Raw genomic sequence first — 23,015 nt, 5'->3', positions numbered from 1 at the left:
GGGCCCCTCCCGCAGGCAGCGGCGCGAGGAGTTGCGAGAGGCTGGGAACTGCCCCAGAAGTTTTGCTGGCAGAAACTGTTCCTTCCCTGGCAAAGCCGCCTGGCTCTCCTCAGAGGAATACCTGCGCGCCCGCCCGCCCCCCTCACCGCTTACCATGAGCGGCTGTCGGAAGCGGTGTAAGCGTGAAATACTGAAATTTGCCCAGTACCTTCTCAGGCTAATCACAGGTTCTCTTCACACAGGTAATGACTGTTTGCTTTGTAGTCGGGCTGTGCAGCATGATAACCAGCAAACTGCCGAAGGTTAATAGAGCGGTGGCATTGTTTTATATTATAATTCCTTTTATCCTGTAAATAGTAATAAAAAAATGTGAACTGTTTTGTGGCAGAGCATAGTAAAACCAGAATATATAGTCTTACGTTACAGCGTTCAGACAGTGTAACCTTCCCTAAGCGGTTACACACCTGCATCCAAATTGGGATGTGAGTGTACGTGCTGTCCCCTGTCCACCTGTGTACATTAAAGGTAATGCAGAGTATCCACACCATGGTCACACAAGATGAATCTCAGGCTTTTTGTTTTCACTGTTTCTTGAACTGATTTACTTTGACAAGCAGACTACGTTTGTTTTCTCAGAGGCTTGTTTTTGCTTATCTTAAGATGTAGATCAACTGCAAACTCACAATATGATGTTACAGTATCTTGCTGCAAACTTTAAATAACATTTGTGCTTTTTGTTCTTAAAGAATTTGAAACATAAATGTCTGTCATTCTTGATTTAGATTTTGTTGTTTTTTTTTTTTTCCTGTAACCTCGGATAAACTGTACAGTACCAGATAAAATTTCAAAGCTAGACTGAATGAGCAGTATAGTTTTCTTCAAAGCGCTTTGGAAAATACACTTTTTTCCACAATTCAGCTTTTTCTGTGGCTGTTTCCACTGGCTGATAAATGATAGCTTACATGATGTTACTCTGTATTTATAAAATATGATCGTGCTTCTTTCTAGACTTGAATTGTTTTTCTTGGAAGAATCATCAAGCAGAGGTGCAAGTCCAGCATCAGCAGATAATAACCAATTATACTAATGTGATTCTTGAGAATTAAAAGCCATTCATTTTACTACAAGTATTCTGACAGTTTGGGTTGATTCTCTCCTCCCTCCCATTTAGGCACTGATGGACAAATACGAGAGCGAAGTTGATTCTTCAGTAATAGAGTATTGATGCATGCAATTTATCAGATTTGTGGTTATAATGCTATAAAGATTGTGGTATAAACACTGGCAACGAATAGTTTATAGGATGCTTGTAACTTGTCAAAATCTAATACAGCTTTTCAGCAACTCTGAGTGTCTGATAACATAGAATTTCCCTGACTTTTTCTGCACTATTCCTAGCCTATTGTAATTTTTCTTTTGTGATTTTTATCAATTCAGATTTTTCTGAAAATGCTGACTTCTTGCTCCTGTGAGTTGCTATGGAAATTAAATAATATACAATGCAAGAAGAAAGCTATGTTAGAAATGAACACTAGTACTTTTTCACAGTCATCCAGGCTTTTCCTTTCCTATCTAGCAAATGATGCACACTACGTTATTTTTGAGACAGATGTTTGTACTGGAAGATTTCTGAGCTCACAATTCAGAACTATTTTCAGGAATTGGTGTGGATACTGATTCTTGTGTTACTACTAAAAGAAATGATTTGATTTATAATTAAGCAGCACATTTTCAATGCTAGATTACTAGAAGGCCAAGTAGAGTGGTATGAATTACGTTTCCTTAAAGGAAATGAGCAAGCAAAAAGCCCCACTCTCAGGAGCTCTTAAGAACTGAGATACTTCCTAGGAAATTTTCAATTCACTTTTACTACAGGCAATAGTATCCTACTACTACTACTATTAGGTTAATAGATAATAGACTTCATCATGGTCAAATGATGCAGCAAATAAGATCAATATAATGTGATAATAATTGAACCGCTAAGAGAGGTAGCTCCACTGTTCAGTTCTTGCATAGCCCAGTCTATTCTACCTATTAACCTCAACTGTTGCAACACCAGTTACTGTTCTCCCTACAAAATCTAGTGCGTAATTCATTATGTTGATAATTAGTTGATAATAAATGAAGATGAATGAGGAAGCCTATTTGAAGGTATTAGGAAGTTACTTAATTTGTGTATTAAAGATGTTGCTGATTGTATCCTGAGCATTCAAAAAGTACAGGATAACTGCCAGAAACAAGTGTGCTTATTTTGGCTTTTTACAAGCAGGCAATCTGCTCACTCAAGTAACCAGTTATTTTCAAAATATAGATGTTTACTAAGGAGCACAACAGTGAACTTGTCGATAGGATTTGGCCCCCGATCTCTTTTTCAGGTGTTCTTTAATGTTTAAATTATACTTAATAAATTGGAACTACACATGGTTGAAAGTGCATGCCCTGAATCTTATCCATTCCTCCTTTCTGGAGGCATGTTGACTATGTACTTAATCTACGTCAATATAGATTGGTATAAGCTCTGCTGCAGTTTGTGATAACACTGATTGGAAAACAAGAGAAAGTGAGCTAGGAGAGAGACTGGGTTTACTGGCTATAGGCCCAGCTAAGAAGTCGCAGTTGATCAGTGGTTTTACTGCTTGCATTTCATAACCGTTTACAGCACTACAGACTTGCTCTGTGGTGAATCTTAATGTTTAAAATAAAAACTGTCTCATATAGCTGTCTGTGATAGTACATAAGCATGGACTTGTGCTTAATATTCAACTCGGCTGTAACCAATATTAATGAAACTACCCCCTTGCTTAAAGGTAAATGCTGCATAAATCTTTACAATGGGTTTTAAGTGGCAGTCTCTGCCTGAATACATCTAGGTTTTTTCATTTCTTTTTACAGCAAGTAACTATGATTGACAGCAAAATGTAGTGAAAAGAAATAGTATTTTAAACAAAGTTTTTCATTTTCCATAATTTCTCCTATATATTAAGTTGATGTGTTTCCAGAAATGAAACAGACTCCCTCAAGTACTTGAAGACAGCGTTCAAATGTCATACCAATTCCTACTTTATTGCCTCTGCCTCTTGAGGTGTGTTGGAAGTGCCAAGACTTTGGAACATTGTCATAAAGAATTTTAGCACTCCTGTTGAGAATGTTTCAGTTTTCAGATGCAACGTGAATTTATGTATCATAAATAACAACATAAATCGTTGTGAGATCAAGAAACAATTGCAAATTATTTTGAAATGGAGAAAAAATAATTTTGGAGCAGTAGTTAAGAAATTTTTCTTAACTGTCACAAACTGATAAAGTAGGGAGGTTAAAGAGATGATAGAAACAAATGAAACAAAACTGTCATTGACTTCACTGGTAAATTTTCACAAGTATATCCTTTTCAGGCATGTTGATATCAAATGCCTGACATGACATAGTAAATGTCATTAAAGGAGGCTGGGTTTTCCAGGACTGATTCAAATTCCCAGTTAACATATGCATTTACATAGGTAGAAGGAAGAGGAGAACAACTGGCTATGGAATTGTACTCTCTCCAACAAACTGAAGTAATCTTAGTCTTCTATGTTGATGTAGGTGAAGCTATGGATTGATATTTTTTTTTCTTTTTTAATCTAGAGAATTGATGCCATTGGTGTAAAATAACACTGATCACAGGCTTTTCTTAGGAAAAAAAATCTATTTGTGAATGCAAGATGTACTTTTTCATGGCACTTTGATAAACTAGATTACTAGAAGGTAGTCTTTAGTCTTAAATTTTGCCTGTTTGTTCACAGAAATATTTTCTAGCCTACTGCCAAGAGGAAGACATCATCTGAGCATAGATCTTCATCTGAGCATAGATCTGAAGATGTGGGAGACACTAACACAGAGGTATCCAGGGGCTCACAACAGTACTTCTGTGACTGTTGTAGTTCGCCTGCCTAGCAGTACCTAAAGTCCAAGTCTGAGACAGGAGTTTGAGTGTTTCCAAGGCTGCTGCTTAGTAATTCCAAGATGAATTACCATTTTTGAATGCAAGTTAATAATGTTCCATTAACTTCTACTGAAAATACATGTAAAATAAAATGAGAAGTAGAATAAATTGAAAGAAAACAATAACTCAAAATATCAGAATAATCCTGAACGTGAGACAAAGAGCAGATGAAAAGGCTGTTCCCCTTTTTATGCAAATAGGATCTAAAGTAAAATCATTTAAAAAAAGAGCTTGTAGCTTGAAGATGTCATGAAAAAGTTAAAATAGCAATATTCATGGGAAAGCATGGGTTTCATATTTTTACAAATGCTATTTTTTTGTTTTGTGTTGCTGAAATATTTCTTATTCAGATATCAAACCAGTGTTGTTCATCAACCTGATTAGTCTTTTATTATTATTTTTTAGTGGAAAAGAATTACAGATTTAAGGTCTGCATCTCTTGTCTCTTGCCTATGAGGTATTTGGAACCTCTAGGCTTTCACATGTTTTTCATATACAGAGGTGCTGTGTTCTCTATATATAATTGCACAAGTTTTAATGTGCAAGGGTGGAATCTTTGTCATGTCTTATTTAGGGAAAGAAGCCTCAATTTCAAAGAAACCAGTCAGGATTTCATTTGAAGTTCTACATTTCTTAATTTCCTGATTAACATTGGTAATTTTTGCAGGTTCAGTCTTTGTATTAGTCTACCTCAGAGGGAAATCACTTTTGTGGAAGGGTGTGGTGGATGCGGAAATGTTACAGAATGGGATTTTGAGTAGGTTTCATACTGCTAGTTGACTGACATGCCTAAATGTAAAATATTAGACAGTGAGAGAAAAATACCTTAAAAAAAAAAAAGGCAAAACCAAACTAAACAAAAACCCCACCAATCTTTAATTTTTACGTCCTTTTAGTAAATGTATAGTTTAATTTTGCCAGAGTTCTCTTATAATGTTGCTAGGATTTTTGGTTTATTGCATGTTTGAGTACCTGGCTTTTTAAACCACCTGTTTTTATGTTGTCCTAAAGAAATAGGGTCCCTCCTAGAGGCTTTTTGTTTAGAAGTAGACCCTACTAGGGACAGACTGTGAGACAAAAGACCAAGATTTATTGAACTTTGCAGCAGTTAGCTTAAAAGAAATTCTGAGAAATGCTGAGGATGCGATAACTTAGTGCACTTTTGCTACATTCTGCTTCAAGCTGGAGCAGATTATAAATATTTCTTTTGTTCACCCAGAAAATCAATCCTAGCTATATACCTTTCACATGCTGCAGCTGCAGACCTACTGTGAACTTCCAGCGATTTTATAGAAGATCACTCAGATTATGTAATTAATTAGAAACTTCATGATAATAAACCACTGCTAATCACTCACAAATTATAAATTTTCTCCTCTTCAGAAAAGGGTCTAGATAGACTGCTTTTGCTTCCCCCAGTTTGCATACCTCTCTTCCTTTAAGCAGTATCTGTAAAACTCAGCGTTGTATGGAATGTTTCAACTTCAGATTTTATAATCCCGCGTATGGCACATTGACTGCACATCGCAGAAGACTGAAGCAGTAGTGAAAACTGTGTAGGTAGAAGGATATCTTGAACTAGGGGATCTAAAGGCAAAAACCTAATTTCTAAACATGTTCTCCTGAATATGTTTTAAATATTTTGCTCCAATGTCCCATATTTTTAACACATTAACTACCTTATATAACCTGTTTCAGAAAGTTGTGGTTTTTTTTCAGTTACTTCCAAAAAAGTCTTCTTTGAAGTCTTAAGTTTTCTTGTGGTATGATAATGGAAGAGGACAAAGTTACCATGCTGCATACCATTTCTTTTAAAATGTTGTTTCAGTGTTTATTCTCTCATTCTAAATCTGAATCTTAATTACAATGAAAGATTCACTTCATCTTCTCTTACAAATAACACACTGAAAAGTATCCCATAGGCATTCTTAATGAGATCCCTTTGAAAGTCCTATGTTCTGTAGCGTTGTTGTAAGAGTCCAAGCTATTAACATAGTTTATAAAGATAATATTAAAACTTCAGCTGTATGTAGGACATGGCACTTGATGTTTAAAAATACTCTTCAGGGATCTCTTAGAAGGTTACCAAATTATGCACACAAAATGTTAGGAAATGGCAGCATTAACACTGTCTCAGCCTTATGTGATATAATGCAGTTCTCAACTGTGTGCGCACTTTTCCTTGAACCATTGTACAGAGTAACTTGGAGTACAGAAGTAGTTAGGAGTAGAGTATACTTAGAGTAGAAATTTGGATGCAAACTGTAATAAATACTGTCTTAGGGTACACTGACTTTTTTGGTTGTCGAGTTTTTGTTCTTTTCATAGGGACATTCTATAGCAGACGGATTTTGTGCAGTGATTCTCAAAAACACTAAAATGGCCAATAAAATTCAGTGTAGATTAATGTGAAGTAATGCATGCTGGGCAAAATGAGCTTTATGTCTAAATAGATAGGTGGTGATCTTACTACTAGTCAGGAATGAAACCCTGGGGTCTAAACCTGTGAAAGCCCTTACTAAAGGGTGTTGTAAGTGCAAAAAGTTTTGCATTAATTCAGAGGGAATAGCTGGGCGCTAAGAAATCCACTGAGATTAAAATAGCCTGTGGCTAGGAAAGTGTTAGGGAAGAATACTCAGTGTGCGTGTCCTGCTTCTCTTCTTCTCTGGGCATACGCTAATAGCTGCAGCTGAAGATAGGATATTCTGCTAGATGGATCCTTAATCTGAACCAGTAAAATCTTTCTTATGGTTTTATGTTGAAATACACTTCTCTTCAATTAGGATAATATCACTGCTTCCAGAGGATGGTAGAGTATCACAGTTTAACATTTGTAACCCCTGCCTCTTCCTAAAAAGTTTTTTCGACTAAGTCATCTCTCCTGAGCCCCTTCCTCCAATCACCAGAAGCTCAAAGCAGGTAGTTTGCATAGAGTTATAAGCCAAATAGAAGTTAACTGATTTTTTTTTTTTTTTTTTTCAGACAGCATTTTACAGCTTGATTGTAAGAGTCACTGCAAGGGCTTTTTTAATATCTTGGGTTTTTTAGGTTTCACATATGGAATGGCCTTAGAATAAGTTCTAGAACCTTATATATATATATATATAAAATATTTTGGTGTTTTTTTAATTTATTTTTTTTTCCCCCCTGAAGTAAAAATAATGCTCTTCCTCTGTTGTCATAGTGTTGGCAATGAATGAGAATATGGATGATTATGTTTGAAGAGCTAATGCAAATCCACAGGGCTAGCCTTAAGTCTAAATATTTTCCTACACTCTCAGGCAGGTATATTCTTTAAAGTCCTGAAAAGGAATTAGAAACTTACATACACCTATTTTCTTTCACCAGTACCAGCTAAAGCAGGGATATCTAGGGAAGATGGATTTACCCTATCAGGAGCAGTGTCAATAGATGATCATTCAAATAGAGGTATTAAAACATACAGTGATGTGTCTTGATCTGCTTCATAGTTTTATTTGTGGCTGTTAAGTGAAAGATGAAAGATGGGAATAAAAAGGAGAAACTCGTGACAATCTCATTCACCCAAGTATGACAATATATGCATATGCTTTTAGATGAGTGCAGTGATAGTGTGTAATTTAACTTTTAGTTTATTGAATAGCAGTCTCTTCAAAATTGGGATAACCACATGTTCCTATTTACCAAACAGTCTGCAAGGGCTATCTTGAATGTGAACCTGCATTATCAGAAAATATTTTTTCCATTTAATATTATTTGAATTCTGTAAGAAGATTAGAATAAACGATTGATAGCTACATCGATTCAATACCATATTCGGATATAAAATAAATGGACAATCTCTAAAATGGCTGTAATATGTTGCCTTGGAAATATGTGGGCACTGAACTACATGCTAACAGCACTTCAGTCTGATTATTCTGTGTGACTGCCTCTGACACAGCCAAGTGGAAATGATAGAACTGATAACACTGTTTTGTGGCTGTGGCAAAAGCCGACCTTATACCCTATTACACTGGCAGTCACCTGTTTATGTGCCATAAGAGTGACACCAGTCATCACACATCACTGTTCTCTTTTGCAGCATGGTGTGGTGGCCTTCATTTGCTTTAAGGTGTTTTCATATTATATTTTATTGTTATTGTTTAGATATTCAGATTATTATTGTTTCTGTGTATAACCCAATTCATTTAAATTCCACTTGCAGATTTCTGTGTCTGAATTTGTTCAGATGTTGACTACATAGTGACACACTTAGTGTGACACTGAACTCTTGATTTGCCTCTTGTCTCTTCATAATGACAGCCTGTCAGGGAAGACAACACAGTTCCAAAACTGAAATACTTATTTTGGACTAATTTAAAAAAACTCCAAGCCAACCACAACTATCTGGAATTGAACTGCTGAACTTCCCATGGCAAAAAGCTGTCCAAATTAGATCACTTCTCTAAACTAAGATGCTACCTTTAGATTCTGTTTTTTGAGTGCTAATTTACCTCTTTGTATTTTTAACTGAAGTCTGTAGCATGGTGCAAGTATGGGTACACTTTGACCTTTATATGGGGACCACTCCACCAAAATAATGCAAAAAGTTAAAGATTTTATTTTTCTAACATCTTTTTAAAGCTACAGAAGGTATTCTTAGGGACCTTTTGTTCCTGTTACTACCCTCAAGTAATGAACTCTAATGTCATTAATTTCTGTATTTGAAGTTCTACTCTAAGTAATATTGATACTATAGTTTTACAAATGAAGTTTTTTCATTACTGTGTCTTCAAAATACATCATCTGAAAATAAGCATATACAGTATTACTGGGGGTGAGGGTGTCCAGTAGGCTCTTTAGCTTTTAAAACTGGTAATAATTTGATTTATTCTCTTAAACTTTGTATAGAGTGTTCATCTAGGCAGTATAATTAAATTTAAATATAAATTAAAAGTGTCTGGGATAGGGAAAAAAAGTCTGTTTTCATCAGGACCCATATGTCATTAATTTAGGAAATTTAGTAAATTTGAAATGAGGTACTAATTTTTGTGTCTCCATTAGTCTGCTTTTTATTGGCATTTTTGTTATTTTTTTAAAATCCCTTTAATGACTCATGTGATTAAAATCAAACAACATTTAGCATTTGTGATGTGCAGACCTTTCTGTGTACAGCCATGGTAAACTTCATTTCAGGAAAAGTAAGTGACAGGTAATCATTTATGTTTCATTTATAGTAATATTTGTGAAGGTCAGCAGAAGATAGATTCCTTAGTCAACTCTGAAAATAGGAATTAGGCTTTTATGTTTACCATTTATCATTTACCCCTCTAAAGTTTGTCTGTAGATTCTTCAGCCTAATGGCTACATTTCATTATGTTAATTGGAGAAGAATTTCTTAAAAATCCCAGGTTAGATTTCCTCCTCAGATGAGTCCCTTGGGACAAGGACATGACGTGAGACTCTGGTTTCTGCAGCACTCGAGAGAAAAGAATTGCTGGTCAAATGTGGTACTGATATATGCACTCAGATACATCCAGCTTGGAGAAAAAAAAAAAATTCGTTTTTTTTAAAATCAAGTAGAGTATGTATAGTAACTGCTAATATTGATGGTTTAGATTATCCTGGATTATGGAAAAGCTATGATTTTTACATTTATAAAAATATATATTCAAAATGCATAAGTACACCCCTTTTTAAACAAACCTCCTTTTAAACAATCTTTCTTCATTTTTACTTACAAATTTTAAATGTGCTCATATCTAGACATCTCTCGTGTCAGGTAGAGTCAGTACTCTAATTCACCGGCAACAATGCCTCTGGAATCCATGACAGTAACATCTGTAGAACTTCCTGCAGAAAATACATATGAAAACTGTAAATATCTCTAATGATTATATATGATTTTTTGGGGGGAAACTGACTAAACTTATGTTTGTTTCCAAACAAATATTAAACACCAGTGATAAGCTGCTCCTGAATTTCTGTGCTGCAGTCTAACACAACTTTTGTAAATTCTTCCATTATCTGTTCAGGAATTGCAATGTAAGAGAAATCTAAGGAATTGTGTTCATGCATGGATTTAATTCAAATTAAATGAAGTTGATATATTTCAGAAGAATCGGTACTGAAATGACCTTATTTTAATTTAGCATAATTCATTTCTAAAGGAGATTAAACCAAACTAAGTCTATTTTAATTCTGAATGAGAGGGTCTCAACAGAGACTTAATTAATCAGTAAGGTGGAACAGTTAAAATTAATTCAATATTTAGCTTTCCTGAGTAGCCTGGGTGCACAGCTCCTCAGAATCCCTGAAAAGGTGGCAGGACTTTTTAGTGAGGATGGGAAGTTTTTTTTTTCATTTCTTCAATCAACTAATAACTTTAAAAAGTACAACTAAATAAAGAAAATTAAATTTAAATTAATGCAAAATGGAAAATAGAAAATAAGACTTTAAGTAAAACTACCTGAAGTAACAGATGCACATACCCAGGAGAGTGAGGGTGAGGAGAGAAAACGGAAGGGAAAAGAGAGTGCGAGTGACACTAGTATATAAACGTGCATATATGCATAGATGCTGATACATCTATGTTATTGTGAAACATATTCACATAAACCACTGGCAACTCTGTACCAACAAAGAGTTTGGACCAAGAAAAATAGGGGACGGTGTGGTGTCATGCCTTAACTCTCAGCACTCTGAAGCTGTAAGACTGAAGGTAAAATTACCAAATCTGTGATTCTTCAAAAATACAGTGTAGAAATGTTTACTGCTTCAAAACCAGACTGGTTTTTGAGTTCACAGAGGAGTTACACCAGGAAGTAAAATCCAGGTTGGAGGAGACTGAAATGCTGGTGGTGGTTGACAGTCACTGTTCCCCATCAGTTTGACATATCTGTTACCCTGACTGCTGGTTTTGAAATTTCATCATGATTCGGGCCCTCTCTATTGCCACACACCAGTGAATCTAAGTGCTGCCACATACCCTGTGTTCATGTTCACAGTTCTCTGAAACTTTAATGCTGAGTGGCAGATGTGAATGGAAACAGCAGGGCATACCTGCCTCTGTGAAGACTTAGTAGATGAAGTGCTTAAAGCTCCTCAAATAACTGCTGTAGTCTATTGTGAGAAACTAATTGAATTGTATGTATTGCTTACAGGAAGTTCTGGACTGATCTATTAAATTACTTACCTGTTGTCTGTACTGTATCATACTGTGTCAGTAATTGAAATGTCATCCTGTTGAGACAGCTTAGGAATAAGGCCAGTTCTTTCATGACTAGTCTGAAATGCTTTTATCAATCAAGTCATACCGTGTAGCAAAGATATTCATGTTCATCAGGGAGAAAACTGCTTTCCAAAAAGTGATGGAATTCTCTTAAAAGTCATCTTGACGCTGTAAATAGGCAATGTGCTATATGCCCCTGTTCCACCCCCCCCCTTTTTTTTTATTTCTTCGAATAGTATGAATAATAATTTATCTCCTATCTTACCAGGTAGAGTTCATCAGTAAAGAGAGAAGGAAAATATCACTTAACAGAAAATAGAGTATCTAGAATTTTCAGTGTTTTCATATTTTCTGTTTACTTCAATATAAGAAAGACATTTAAATATATGTATTTAAACATATGATTTTAGCTGCATTGCAACCCATCAATGTTAGAAAATTTAGGTTTGAGGAAATTTAGATTTTCTTTATATTACAGCTTATCTGTAAGATTAAATGGCTATTGTCTCATTGCATATATGAGTGTAATATTTTTTTTCTATTTTTTTTTACAACACTATTCTTTCCAAGAAATGCAGTATTTGAGCTTATATCCTGTACTACTAGTTTTTCACATTTAGTTAGTCTGCATCAAATACCAGATCTGGAGTCCTAAAGTATTGTATTCACTATATTGCAATATATTGAAACACAAATGTACACCTGGAGATGAGGCATTCCATGCTTAAATAGACTAAAGCACTGGGACACTGTAACTACCTATCCACCTACCTGGAGATGTGTTGGCCAACTTTAGTCTGACAGGGCAAAGGACAAGAGGCAGAAATGGTTGCATGACAGTGAAACGGAAACATAAAGTACAGATCATGGAGCACCTATGGATCTGGGAGCTGTGTCTGTCAGGGGATGTGCAACGCTGGGGCTTTAGCATGTTGGCGCATAGAGGAACTGAATCTAAGGAAAAAGCCTTCAAACACATATATTTGTGTCTAGAGAGCATGGGAAAGGTGACGACTGGTGTAATATGTTATTATATCCTGTTTCATGTTTCTACCTGCTTTAAGTGCTGAAGCAGTGTGGAAGATCCTCACTGCACTTACAGCTCCCTGAAAATTGAATATGGTATAAGAAGCACTGCTGAAGGTTGGCAGTTAGGAGGCTAGGTAGTGCTCAGCTTAGATTTTCTGAATTGGCAGTATTATCTCTATCCATTTAAGCATTATTTATTTTCCAGAGGGATAGGTTTGAACTGGCAAAACTGATACTATATACAAAGATTATTATTTTTTTTTCTTAATTCACAGTGGTTTCTTCAGGTAGTGAAGGCATACAGTTAAGTGTTTTGTGTTTTGTATTTTGCTACTTTCTATTAAGTCCTTCTTAACTTAGAGAATCCAGGATGTATTGTAGTACTTAAAAATGTACAAACCTTCTGTTTTAACAGTTCTCTATGCTTGCTCTTCAACTCTTTAATACTTTTGTAATCACTTTGAACATTTTGTTTACTTATTTTTAAGTGCTGCTAAACTAATATTTTCTTAAAAGTATGAATTATGAGAATGTATCCAGTTTTCAGTCCTTGTTGTCTGTAGTGAGTTCAGTGCCCTATAGGGTGAGAAAAAAGTTGGTTTTCCAACCTGTTTCATGTTAAGTTGGCTATGTCGTTGTTTCATCTGCACACTGTTTTTCCTCACTTCATCTCCCACTCACTCAGTTCTATGTGATACTTCTGCAGTTTATGGAAGGCAGACAGGTCTGCTTGACAGACCTGATCTCCTTCTACAATAGGGCAACCGGCTTATTGGATGAGGGAAAGGCTGAGGATGTTGTTTACCTTGACTTTAGTAAGGCCCTTGACACTGTTTCCCCCAGCATTCTACTGGCGAAACTGGCTGCTCGAGGCTTGGAAGGGCACACGATTTGCTGCGTAAAAAAATGTCTGCATGGCCGGGCCCAAAGAGTTGTGGTGAACGGAGTTAAATCCAGTTGGCGGCCGGTCACGAGTGGTGTCCCCCAGGGCTCGGTGTTGGGGCCACTCCTGTTTCACATCTTTATTGATGATCTAGACGAGGGGATGGAGTGCACCCTCAGTCAGTTTGCAGATGACCCCCAGTTGGGTGGGAGTGTTGATCTGCTCGAGGGCAGGGAGGCTCTGCAGAGAGACCTGGACAGGCTGGAGCCATGGGCTGAGCCCAACTGAGGAGTTTCAATGAGGCCAAATGCTGGGGGCTGCCCTTGGGCCACAACAACCCCCAGCAGCGCTACAGGCTTGGGGAGGAGTGGCTGGAGAGCTGCCAGTCAGAGAGGGACCTGGGGGGGTTGATTGACAGTCGGCTGAACAGGAGCCAGCAGTGTGCCCAGGGGGCCAAGAAGGCCAATGGCATCCTGGCTTGTGTCAGCAATAGCGTGGCCAGCAGGGACAGGGAAGGGATCTGACCCCTGTACTCGGCACTGGTGAGGCCGCCCCTCGATTCCTGTGTTCAGTTTTGGGCCCCTCACTACAAAAAGGACATTGAATGACTTGAGCGTGTCCAGAGAAGGGCAACGGAGCTGGTGCAGGCTCTGGAGCACAGGTCGTACGGGGAGCGGCTGAGGGAACTGGGGGTGTTTAGTCTGGAGAAGAGGAGGCTGAGGGGAGACCTCATCGCCCTCTACAGCTCCCTGAAAGGAGGGTGCAGAGAGCTGGGGATGAGTCTCTTTAACCAAGTAATAAGCGATAGGACAAGAGGAAATGGCCTCCAGTTGTGCCAGGGAAAGTTTAGACTGGATATTAGGAAGCATTTCTTTCCAGAAGGGGTTGTTAGGCGTTGGAATGGGCTGCCCGGGCAGGTGGTGGAGTCCCCATCCCTGGAGGTGTTTAAGAGTTGGGTCGACATAGTGCTGAGGGATCTGGTGTAGTTGGGAACTGTCAGTGTTGGGTTAATGGTTGGACTGGATGATCTTCAAAGTCTTTTCCAACCTAGATGATTCTGTGATTCTGTGCAGTTCTTGCAGTACGCCTTCACTGAATATCATAAACAGATTTTGCTACCTTTGTTATTCATCCTCTTTTTCTGAACATTTATATGTTGAACATTAGGAGCTTCAGCAGTGACCTTATAAGGACTCCTCCATTGCAGCCTTCCTCTGCTGTGATGTCTGACCACTTACTTCTACTCCATATACTGCCTTTGTCCCTTTTAAAATTTTGTTTAACCTATCTGTAAATCCTGCTTAAGTCATGTTTTTGTTTTGCTGTTTCCTATTCGAGTTGCAGCTAAGAGAGAGCAGAATGAAACTAACACATTAAAGATTGGCTGTTTCCTTTAAGTACTGAATCCAAATCAAGAGGTCACACACATCCTGAAGGGAAGTGGTGCTATGAGATCTGAGTCAAGAGATCAATGTGCTCCTTACATCCAGTCTTCTGCATGCCACTCATTTGTTTAAAGGAATTTAAAGCTCTTGATATTTCTTCAACCTTTTCTCTTTGCTTTCTACTGGAATAACAATGTATTAAACACATTATCAAGGCATAGCATATCTGCGTAAGCCACTGTGAATTTCTTCTAAACACAACATGAGAAAAATATGAATCTATTGGTTCATTGCTCTGGCAGACACAATAATGTCTTGCAAAGAGTCTTACACAGATACTACTACTGGTAATCATAAAGATCTCTCTTTCTAAAACAATGCATGTTTAACTAGCTAGAATGCAAAACTATGATTTGATTTGGTTTTTGTTCCACCACCAATTCCCTGGAAAGGACAAGTTATTTCAGCCCATGGGTAAGTGCACCGAGACTCTGGTGCCTACATTCTGCTGAAGTTCAAGAAAATGTTGATAAAACTGCTGCTTGTGCTTTGATCCTTTGAAGTCCTTGAGCAGAAGTCATTCTGTTAGAATTATGTAGCTTGGTATATCTCTTATGACGTAGTATTAAAGATTTGGTATCCTAGCACTGGATTCCTGAAAAGTCCAATCAAGAAAATATGTCCAAGTCATACAAATGCACAAGTGCAGTAGCACATGACTCAAAACAAAGCAAAGTTTCCAGGACAAATCTCTTTCAGAAGTGAATAATAAGCTGCTTTTAATATAATTCTGTATCAGTTACAGCCTTTCCTCATCCCAGCCAGAGACTGGAATATCTCTTCTCAGAAGGTCACCTTCCACGTAGACTCTTCTTTTTACTACCCATATTGTTAACTTTCTCTTCTCTCAGGCAGTCTGTTGCACTGTATCCTGTCTCCTAGTGACACAAAAAAACCATATTGATGCTACTAAAAATTCATTACATGTAATTTGCTGTAAATTTTTTTCTCCTCACTGCCTCCCCAGGCTGAGAGCAGTAGCTGTTGGAAATTGAGTACTTAAATTACATGGCAAACTATGATAAATTTCCAGGCATAGAACTGTACCAACTGCCAAAGTAAACTACTAATTTTCTTTTCAGTCTGTTGTAAAAATAAAAATGCAGTCAAACATCCTGAATCCCAGATGGTTGTTTATAAAATTTGTTTCACTCTATACTATGAAAAAAAGGAATTAAGTCCTAAAAATTTTCTTTTAAAGATTATATTTATGTCATTGTTTTTAGAAGATTATTTTTACTGGCATTTGTATTTTCTTTTAAAATTGTATTTTGAAAAAATTTATTAAACTGCATCATAATTTGGAATATAAATTGCAATGAGAAGGTGTGAAGAATTCTGCCCCTCCCTTAAGACTTTAACTAGTCAACTCTAGAACTGATGGTAAGCTAGGTTTTGTGTTTGATTTTTAATTTTACAGTGCTGCTAACAAAAGGGTATCTACCTCTCATGCTAATGCCTGTGAATGCTCCTCTGGTTTTCACTTGATCACGAATGTCCTTCATGCTGCAGTAACTGTTAAACTGCAGATTGAGACTCCAGAGCGCAAAGGTGCTTTGGCACTATAGGTACAGGGGAAAAGATGAAGTGCATGGGCCCTAACTCAAGATCTGCATTTTGATGTTTCCCTTTCTGTAGATTTGCAGTACAAAACTGAAGTGGGAAAAAATTTCAGGTGTTATTTTTACCTACAAAGGCCGTGTATTCTCTCTTTTTGTTTATTTCTCAGCATTCTTGGGAACATACGGTTTTGGCCTTGCTTTCTATTTTATTTTTGTTAACTGTGTCAAGTTATGGAGTGATACTAAGATGACAGGTTGCTCTTACTTAACGTCTAATTAGCAAGCACCAAGTAAGAGAAATGTTTCCAAAAAACAAAGAATAAGCCTCCAAATGGATGTCAATTATTGATATACAAGGCATGTAAGCTGTCAAAACTGGTGATCATTTTTCTGTGTGATATCTCCTACAGTGTGCAAGGGTTTACTCCCAGAAACTCAGCTTCATGATATTACAGAAAAAAGTGGTTCAGTGATAGAGAATGGTGTAACTTGTTTTTTGTTTTTCTCTCAATTTACTGAATTAAAAGTTTATTTTCTTTTGTGCAAATTTATTTCTGCCTTCATTAGCTAAATCTGTATTAGGAATAAATGCAAAAAGTTAAGACTTTAAATAATTCAAAGAATGTAGTTTAAGACATATTTAGAATATTGCATTAGAAATGTCTTCAGCATGTATAGGCAATGGAATTTGTTGTGTATTTATTGATGGGGAAACCTCAGCTTTGGGTTCTCTTTAATTATCTCCTCAATTTCTCAGATGCTTTATTAAGGTTTTATTCAAATATATATTGGCTTTCCTTGTGTAATAATGCTCTAAGTCAATGGGTGGAGAAAAATGAGATGCAAAGTACTCTCTCTTCAGATTTCCCTGCACCTAAACTCCAAGGATTTTGTAGCTGGTTCTTTATTTTCTTGAGTTATCTAATAAATATGTAATATCTCAAGTGTATATTTAATTTCTTCAGGTCCTGTGTAGTGCTATTTATACCCTCAAAAGCTTACTGCCCTGTGCTAGACCTCCAGCTCTTGGTTACTACACAGTTAAGAAATAGAACTGAATTAAGAATTAAAAAAAACCAAACAAACAAACAAAAAAACCAAACAAAAAAACCCAAACCAAACCAAACAAACAAAAAAAACCAGAAGAAAAGTTTAGAGTATATGTAAGCAGCCTGTTCTTAGAATGGACTTGAGGGACACTGCTGATGAGTACTGTAAAACAATGGTAATCTGCTTTCACACCAAAAATATATTTCCTTAGAGAGACTGTTCAGTTTTTGCATTGTTTGGTTGTTTTTTTTTGATGTTTAGAAAGAAATTAAGGATTTAGCCTTTCACCCTTCTGCCCTGTGCTTCTGGGTGGTTTGGCTTCAGCCGCTCTCTGCCATATTCGAGAGCTCTGTTACCTAAAAGCTCTTCACGCTTCTTACCCTTTTGTTCTCTTACACCCGCAGTAAAAGCAGTTCCTTGACTAAAAGGTTTGCTTTGTTTTGTAACATAGCAATATCTATTTTTGTGTCTTTCCAATTTGTTATTAGTTATATGTTAAATTCACATATTCCTTATCTAGTGTCTGCAAACCATGAGTTTAATCTCCCGACTCTACTGATTTTAACTTTGCTCTTGCTCCTATGGGCTTGTACAACTCTGACCACTTACAATAAATATCTTGTTTGCTTTCAGGTTGATATCCCAAGCAGTAGTGTTCAATAGTCTGGCGTGTACTTGTTAGTCTTGCAGAACAGTCCTTCTAAATGAAGTAATTTGGACAAGTGATGAAAGGTGGTGTGTATGAAGCATTAGCTAAATCAAATTATAGTGCTTTATTGTAGAGGGTTGCTAAAACAGCTAATTTTATTAGTTCTTTTGTCTGTTGCTGTTGGGTTTTTGCTTACAGGCTTTTTGACTTAATGGTAAGCATGCATTTCTGGTTTTTATTTAGTACAAAGAGCATTTTCATTCTTGTCAGCTTGATTGTGAAGTAAGGGACATTTTTTCCTCGACAAAAGTTTATTTGGGGTCTTCTACTGGACTTTGTTTTATTGTATCACTGTCTGATCTGTCCTCTGAATTTATTGAACTCTTCAGATTTATGAAATTAGCTCTGTGGATTAAGAAGAGGCACAGATAGACAAGTTATGCTCTTGTTTAGTTATTAAACTACATGCTTTTCTTTTAATGAAATCTTACAGCCCTCTTAGCTGAGCTAACTTGAAACTAGGAGCCACCACTTAGTTTTGGGATCAGCTGTGGTCAGTATGATTCTTTGTTCCCACTGTTGTGTTTGCAGGGTGAAAAAATAATTTTTCTGAACACTCTACAGCTGTCTTCCCTGTCTCTACAGAAATTTGACTTCATTATTTATGAGAATTATTTTTGTTTGCTTCATAAATTTTATTCTTCATGCTAAATGCTATTTGAAAATCGCTCTAAGCCAAGCAGCCTTACAATAGCCTCCTCTATTCTGCCTCTTAAGTAATCCTCACTGGGTAATTGGAAGCTCTGTAGAAGATGCTTCTAGGTGGTTATGTCATATTTCTCAAAAGATTGGTTGCCCTGCTTTTTTCTATCCCTCAATTTACAAGCTATCCTTATTCACCTTTCTGAAAAGCCTGGTGTGAACAACCAGTCCTTTTGTGAATGCTTTGAAAGTCAACAGTCTTGGACTTTCTGACAGTTTTTAATTGAGGCCAATTTCTCCTCTGAGTTTTGGGTATAGGAACTTGCTTCTCTGATGATAAAAAGCAAGACAGAGAGAATGCATTAGGGCTTCTAGCAGCTTTCAAAGCAGAAGTCAATGAAAGTGCTTTGGCAGTGGCTGTCCTGTCATGCAGCGTGGATGGAAAACTACATGAAAGGCGTGAAGGCAGAAGAGAATAAAAAAGTAAATGTATGGAAGACAGCTCTGAAAGTTTAAGTAAATTTAAGTGAAATAGAATACGGAGTCTTATTCTTACTGCCACCTGAAATTTTGCATCGTGTTTCTGCTTGAAAATTTCAGGGAATAAATACTGCCTGCCCTTTGTTCTAGAAGACAAAGTGTACTTCTTGATTCATAGACTGGGTGTTTCTACAGACTCCTAGGAATAAAGAAGCCCTATTAGATTTAACAGCATCTTAAGGAAGGTGTCAGGTTGTCTTCTGAATGTGATAAAATGCAAGAAAGTTATTCCTGCCTGTGTCAAGAAATTTTTGTCTATAGCTCTGTTTAGCAACAAGAAAATTCCAGTTTTGCTGTCTTGAGGACTCTTAGTGTCCTTGCTGTTATGAGATTCACAGTATTAACACAATTTTATCAGGCAAAAATACTTTTCTTACAAAATTGGCTTAACCCTATGCAGAATCACATCATATCAAGACAATGGTTGTCATATAAAATTCAATATGGGACTCAGCAATAGTAGTTTTAGAATTATATAAGACTGTAGAATTTAAGGGAAAAATTAAAACTGGGAACAAAGTAATTCTGCAGTTTTCTGCAATAAGGCAGAGTAGTCTAAATCCACAGAAAATGTGCCAAAGTTTCTGTGACCTGCTGATGGTTATTGCTGCCTAATAGTTATTATTTAATTGATTGTCTCAGTATTTATCTATTTTATTACTAATTACTATTTATTTACATTTTATTACTAAGATAGTAATTTTTGCATGGAATTTTCTTTTAACAGATCTGAAATCCAGATGAAAAAATACAAATGAGAAGTCTACAAAAAAACTACAAAATTGTGATTTTCCAGTTGTTTAAACAGAGCTTCCTGGATGAGGGAGATCCTTGGGAAAATCCAAAATAATTCAGATTTTTTTCACAATGTTTCATACTCTGCTAAATTAGAACTTTAAGTAGTTCTAATGGTACTTTTTTAACCCCAATTTACATTTTTAGAAGACAGAAACCTTAATTTGTCAAGGTGTCTTCCACACTCCACGAAGTCCACAGAGAATATTATGGTTAATGAGGGCACCATCTGAGGCATTCAATTAATTGAGTACATTTTGTGGTCATTTCTATATGGTGAACTGCACATCTGTTCCTAAAATGCTAGCAATGTGTCATTGTAAGAATAACCTGAGTTAGCATATCCTTTCACTCTGAGGTTACTGCTGCTTTTTCAAACTTTCGATTCACTTACATACTTCTCACCCCTAAATCTTTGCTTCATTATGCCATTTGGACCCATGACATTTGCCTGCTTAGCCTTCCAAACTAATATTTACATTAATCAACAGTGGTGCAAGGGAACATAATTGGACCTCGGAGTGATGACATGGGTTCTGGCTGTACAGTATAGTTTAAGAATAATTCAAATTTTGACCATCCCTGACATAAAGCAGGTGTTTGATACTACCACACAGCAGATTTTTGAATGGATTGGCACAGGATTAATTTCTTCTGTCTGAGCGATCAAAACACAGTTGTGTAGAAACAATCACAGGATAAAGATTTGACACAGCTGAGATACTCGGTTCATTTAGCTAGTACAGAAAAAATACAATTCTTTTGTATTATTTCTTAGAACTGTGACTTTCATTCTCCCTATTTCCTCTAGAATGTTGAACTACTTGGTAAGGGATATTATGGTGTCCCTAAGAAGGGGCTCAGAATAGTTATGATGATTTTTGACAGTAAACTTACTTGTTTATTCCCATGCATTTTTTTCATAATATCTTTCCAGTGACGTTCCCTTATTTCTCACTTGAGATCTAGAGAAAGAGCAAGCAAGGGTTGTAGGATGAAGTTTGAAAACATTTAGCTACTAGCCATAAAATCAGTTTCTTGCATATTTTAAGAAAAGCAAAATATGCTATCTTTAAGAAATAGACTTTTGAGTATACCAGACAATAATTTTCAGTTTGAGCATACAATACAAACTTCATCACAGATTATTTCAACCACTGCCTGCAAATACAAGACTAATCCAAATAATTTATAATATGTCATAAGGTAAAACTTGTAAATCTGACAAAGATGGTGAATGGGACATCACAAAAAAGTTTTAAGGAAAAATATGAAGAGGGTCCTGAAGCTCAAGGCTTGTAAAAAAATAGTATTATTTTTAAAGTGAAAAAATAGGAATTATATGCCAAGGAGAACAGATGGCTCTTCATGTTGACCTGCAAAATGTCAGGGAACTGAAAGAAGAATCCATGGCTTGTTTTGGAGAGACAGAAAAGGACAACAGATTTTCAGAAGCAAGGGAAACAATGAGTCTAATAAGGTCCGATAGCAAAAAGCACAAGAAAGTGGCCTGGGAGAATCTCTAAGTGTAATGGGCTTGTTGCACTGTTTTTTAATCAGAAAGAAATTTCCATGGTAGAAACTGAATGAACAGATGCACTACGAATTTTCATTAGACTGCAGTGCAGGAATGTCCAGGAGAACAAGGATTTATTAAGATTACGGAAAACAGAAAATTTTGTTCCTGCCCTGAAGTTATGTAAGTGGATCTTATCTGAAAAAAAGTGCCGTTCAACAAGGAAGTCAAAGTGTATGGCAAGTCTTTCTGCCTTGAAAAGGGGAGCAAGAACTATGCACTAATAAATTTGTGAAGCAAATTGTAAACCCGTGGTTAAATGGTTACTTCGCAGGCTAGAACAGAATAGTAAGCAGGGTTTTAGACTGAAGGATGGCTAAACTTCAGTGAGCAATGCATTTTTCTTGAAAGACTGCCTTGGTCAGCTGCAGTAGATGATTTACAGTGAACCCCATCACTTTGTGAACTGATCTTTGAGAATGTAAAAACCATGTAGGAACAGATTGTCAGGCATTTTGTTTTGTTACTCTTACTTCCACTGTTGTGTTTTCAGGTTTCTGTACAGGTTCTGAGTGCTCAGTGGGATTGTATATACTCTTAATTAACAGGTAAAATTGTCTTAATTGCTCCTGAGTGAAATACTAGCTTGCATTTCCAAATTTTCTCTCTGTACCCTTCTCAATATTAAATATTGTGTATTAAGAATAGATACATCATTTAAACTTTCCTTAAAAATTAAGCATCCTAATACATTATCATGTAGATAAACAGTTACTGCTATGACTGTGCACAGGAAGACTTCACTAAATACTAGGAGAAATTGCAAGCAACAGCCAGGTTTCCTAGGGCAGATCTCAGGTCTGTAAGGGTTAAAAGATTTTTTTTTTTTTTTTTTCCCCTCAATGTCCCAATTCCAGGATGGTTTAAAAGTTAAGTTTGGTTTTAAACTCAAGAATTGCACAACATCTACTTATTTTCCAACATTCATAATCTTTGAATACTCTAGGATACTCTCATATACTGTTTTCTTCCCCTTCAGCAGAGGGTACTGTTAAGATGGATGTGAATCTATGCAGTAACTTTCTGGGGGAGATTTTAGGGCACAGGTGCTTGGCTTTGGTTGCCAGCCAGGAGACTGGGTGAGTTCTACTGGAAGCTGTAGATAAGAGCAGCTTCAGAGAGGCCCAGCCCCCGCCGAGATGCTTGTTGCTATTAGTTGATCTCCTCAGTGCTGAGTTCAGTTGGATTACAAACCTGTGCTCCTCAGGTGCTGGGGAAAGAAGGTTCTTGAGAGAAGACTCTTACTTGCAGAGTTTTCCTTCCCCTAATCACTACCAGTGGTTGCTTTGATGAGGGACATGGAGAAAGTGGTTTGCTCTTTCTAACTGCAGTTATATTTCAGCCTCATCTGATTTTCTCTTAATTAATCTTTAATGGAAAATTAAGTTAACTTCTTATGTGCCTATGTTCTTCTCTGCAGAGCCTTTATTTTAAAATACATACCATAAAGCATAGTGAATAAATGACTTGGTAATACAGGCTAATACTAGTTTTGCTCATTTAAATGTTCCTCTATAGTCTCATTTGTACTATGCAAAATAGAGCGGGGGGGGGCATATATCATGGAGATAAACCTATCAGAGCAACTCAGAGATACATTTGGTCAG

The 23,015-nt window shown here is 36.6% G+C and overlaps 1 protein-coding gene across 6 annotated transcripts in view; it reads left to right on the top strand.

Annotated features, from left to right (window-relative positions):
• The window catches only part of KCNIP4 (potassium voltage-gated channel interacting protein 4), a 426,114-nt gene that overhangs the window by 95,948 nt on the left and 307,151 nt on the right, over positions 1-23,015 (top strand). Inside the window, exon 1 of one of the 6 annotated variants that reach the window (XM_026846785.1) lies at positions 7-242. The exons of 4 other annotated variants lie outside the window; for them this stretch is intronic. In XM_026846785.1, the coding sequence (XP_026702586.1) occupies positions 155-242 (88 nt within the window). In that variant the 5' untranslated portion in view covers positions 7-154. Of the gene's footprint in view, positions 1-6; positions 243-23,015 lie in introns of those variants that run through there. One more of the 6 variants, XM_026846789.1, reaches the window with a different exon arrangement.

This window comes from Athene cunicularia (assembly GCF_003259725.1).
Source record: "Athene cunicularia isolate RWA chromosome 4 unlocalized genomic scaffold, athCun1 chr4_part1, whole genome shotgun sequence".
NCBI lineage: Eukaryota > Metazoa > Chordata > Aves > Strigiformes > Strigidae > Athene > Athene cunicularia.
The sequence above is the reverse complement of the archived record's forward strand: the minus strand, read 5'-3'. Positions and strand labels throughout refer to the sequence as shown.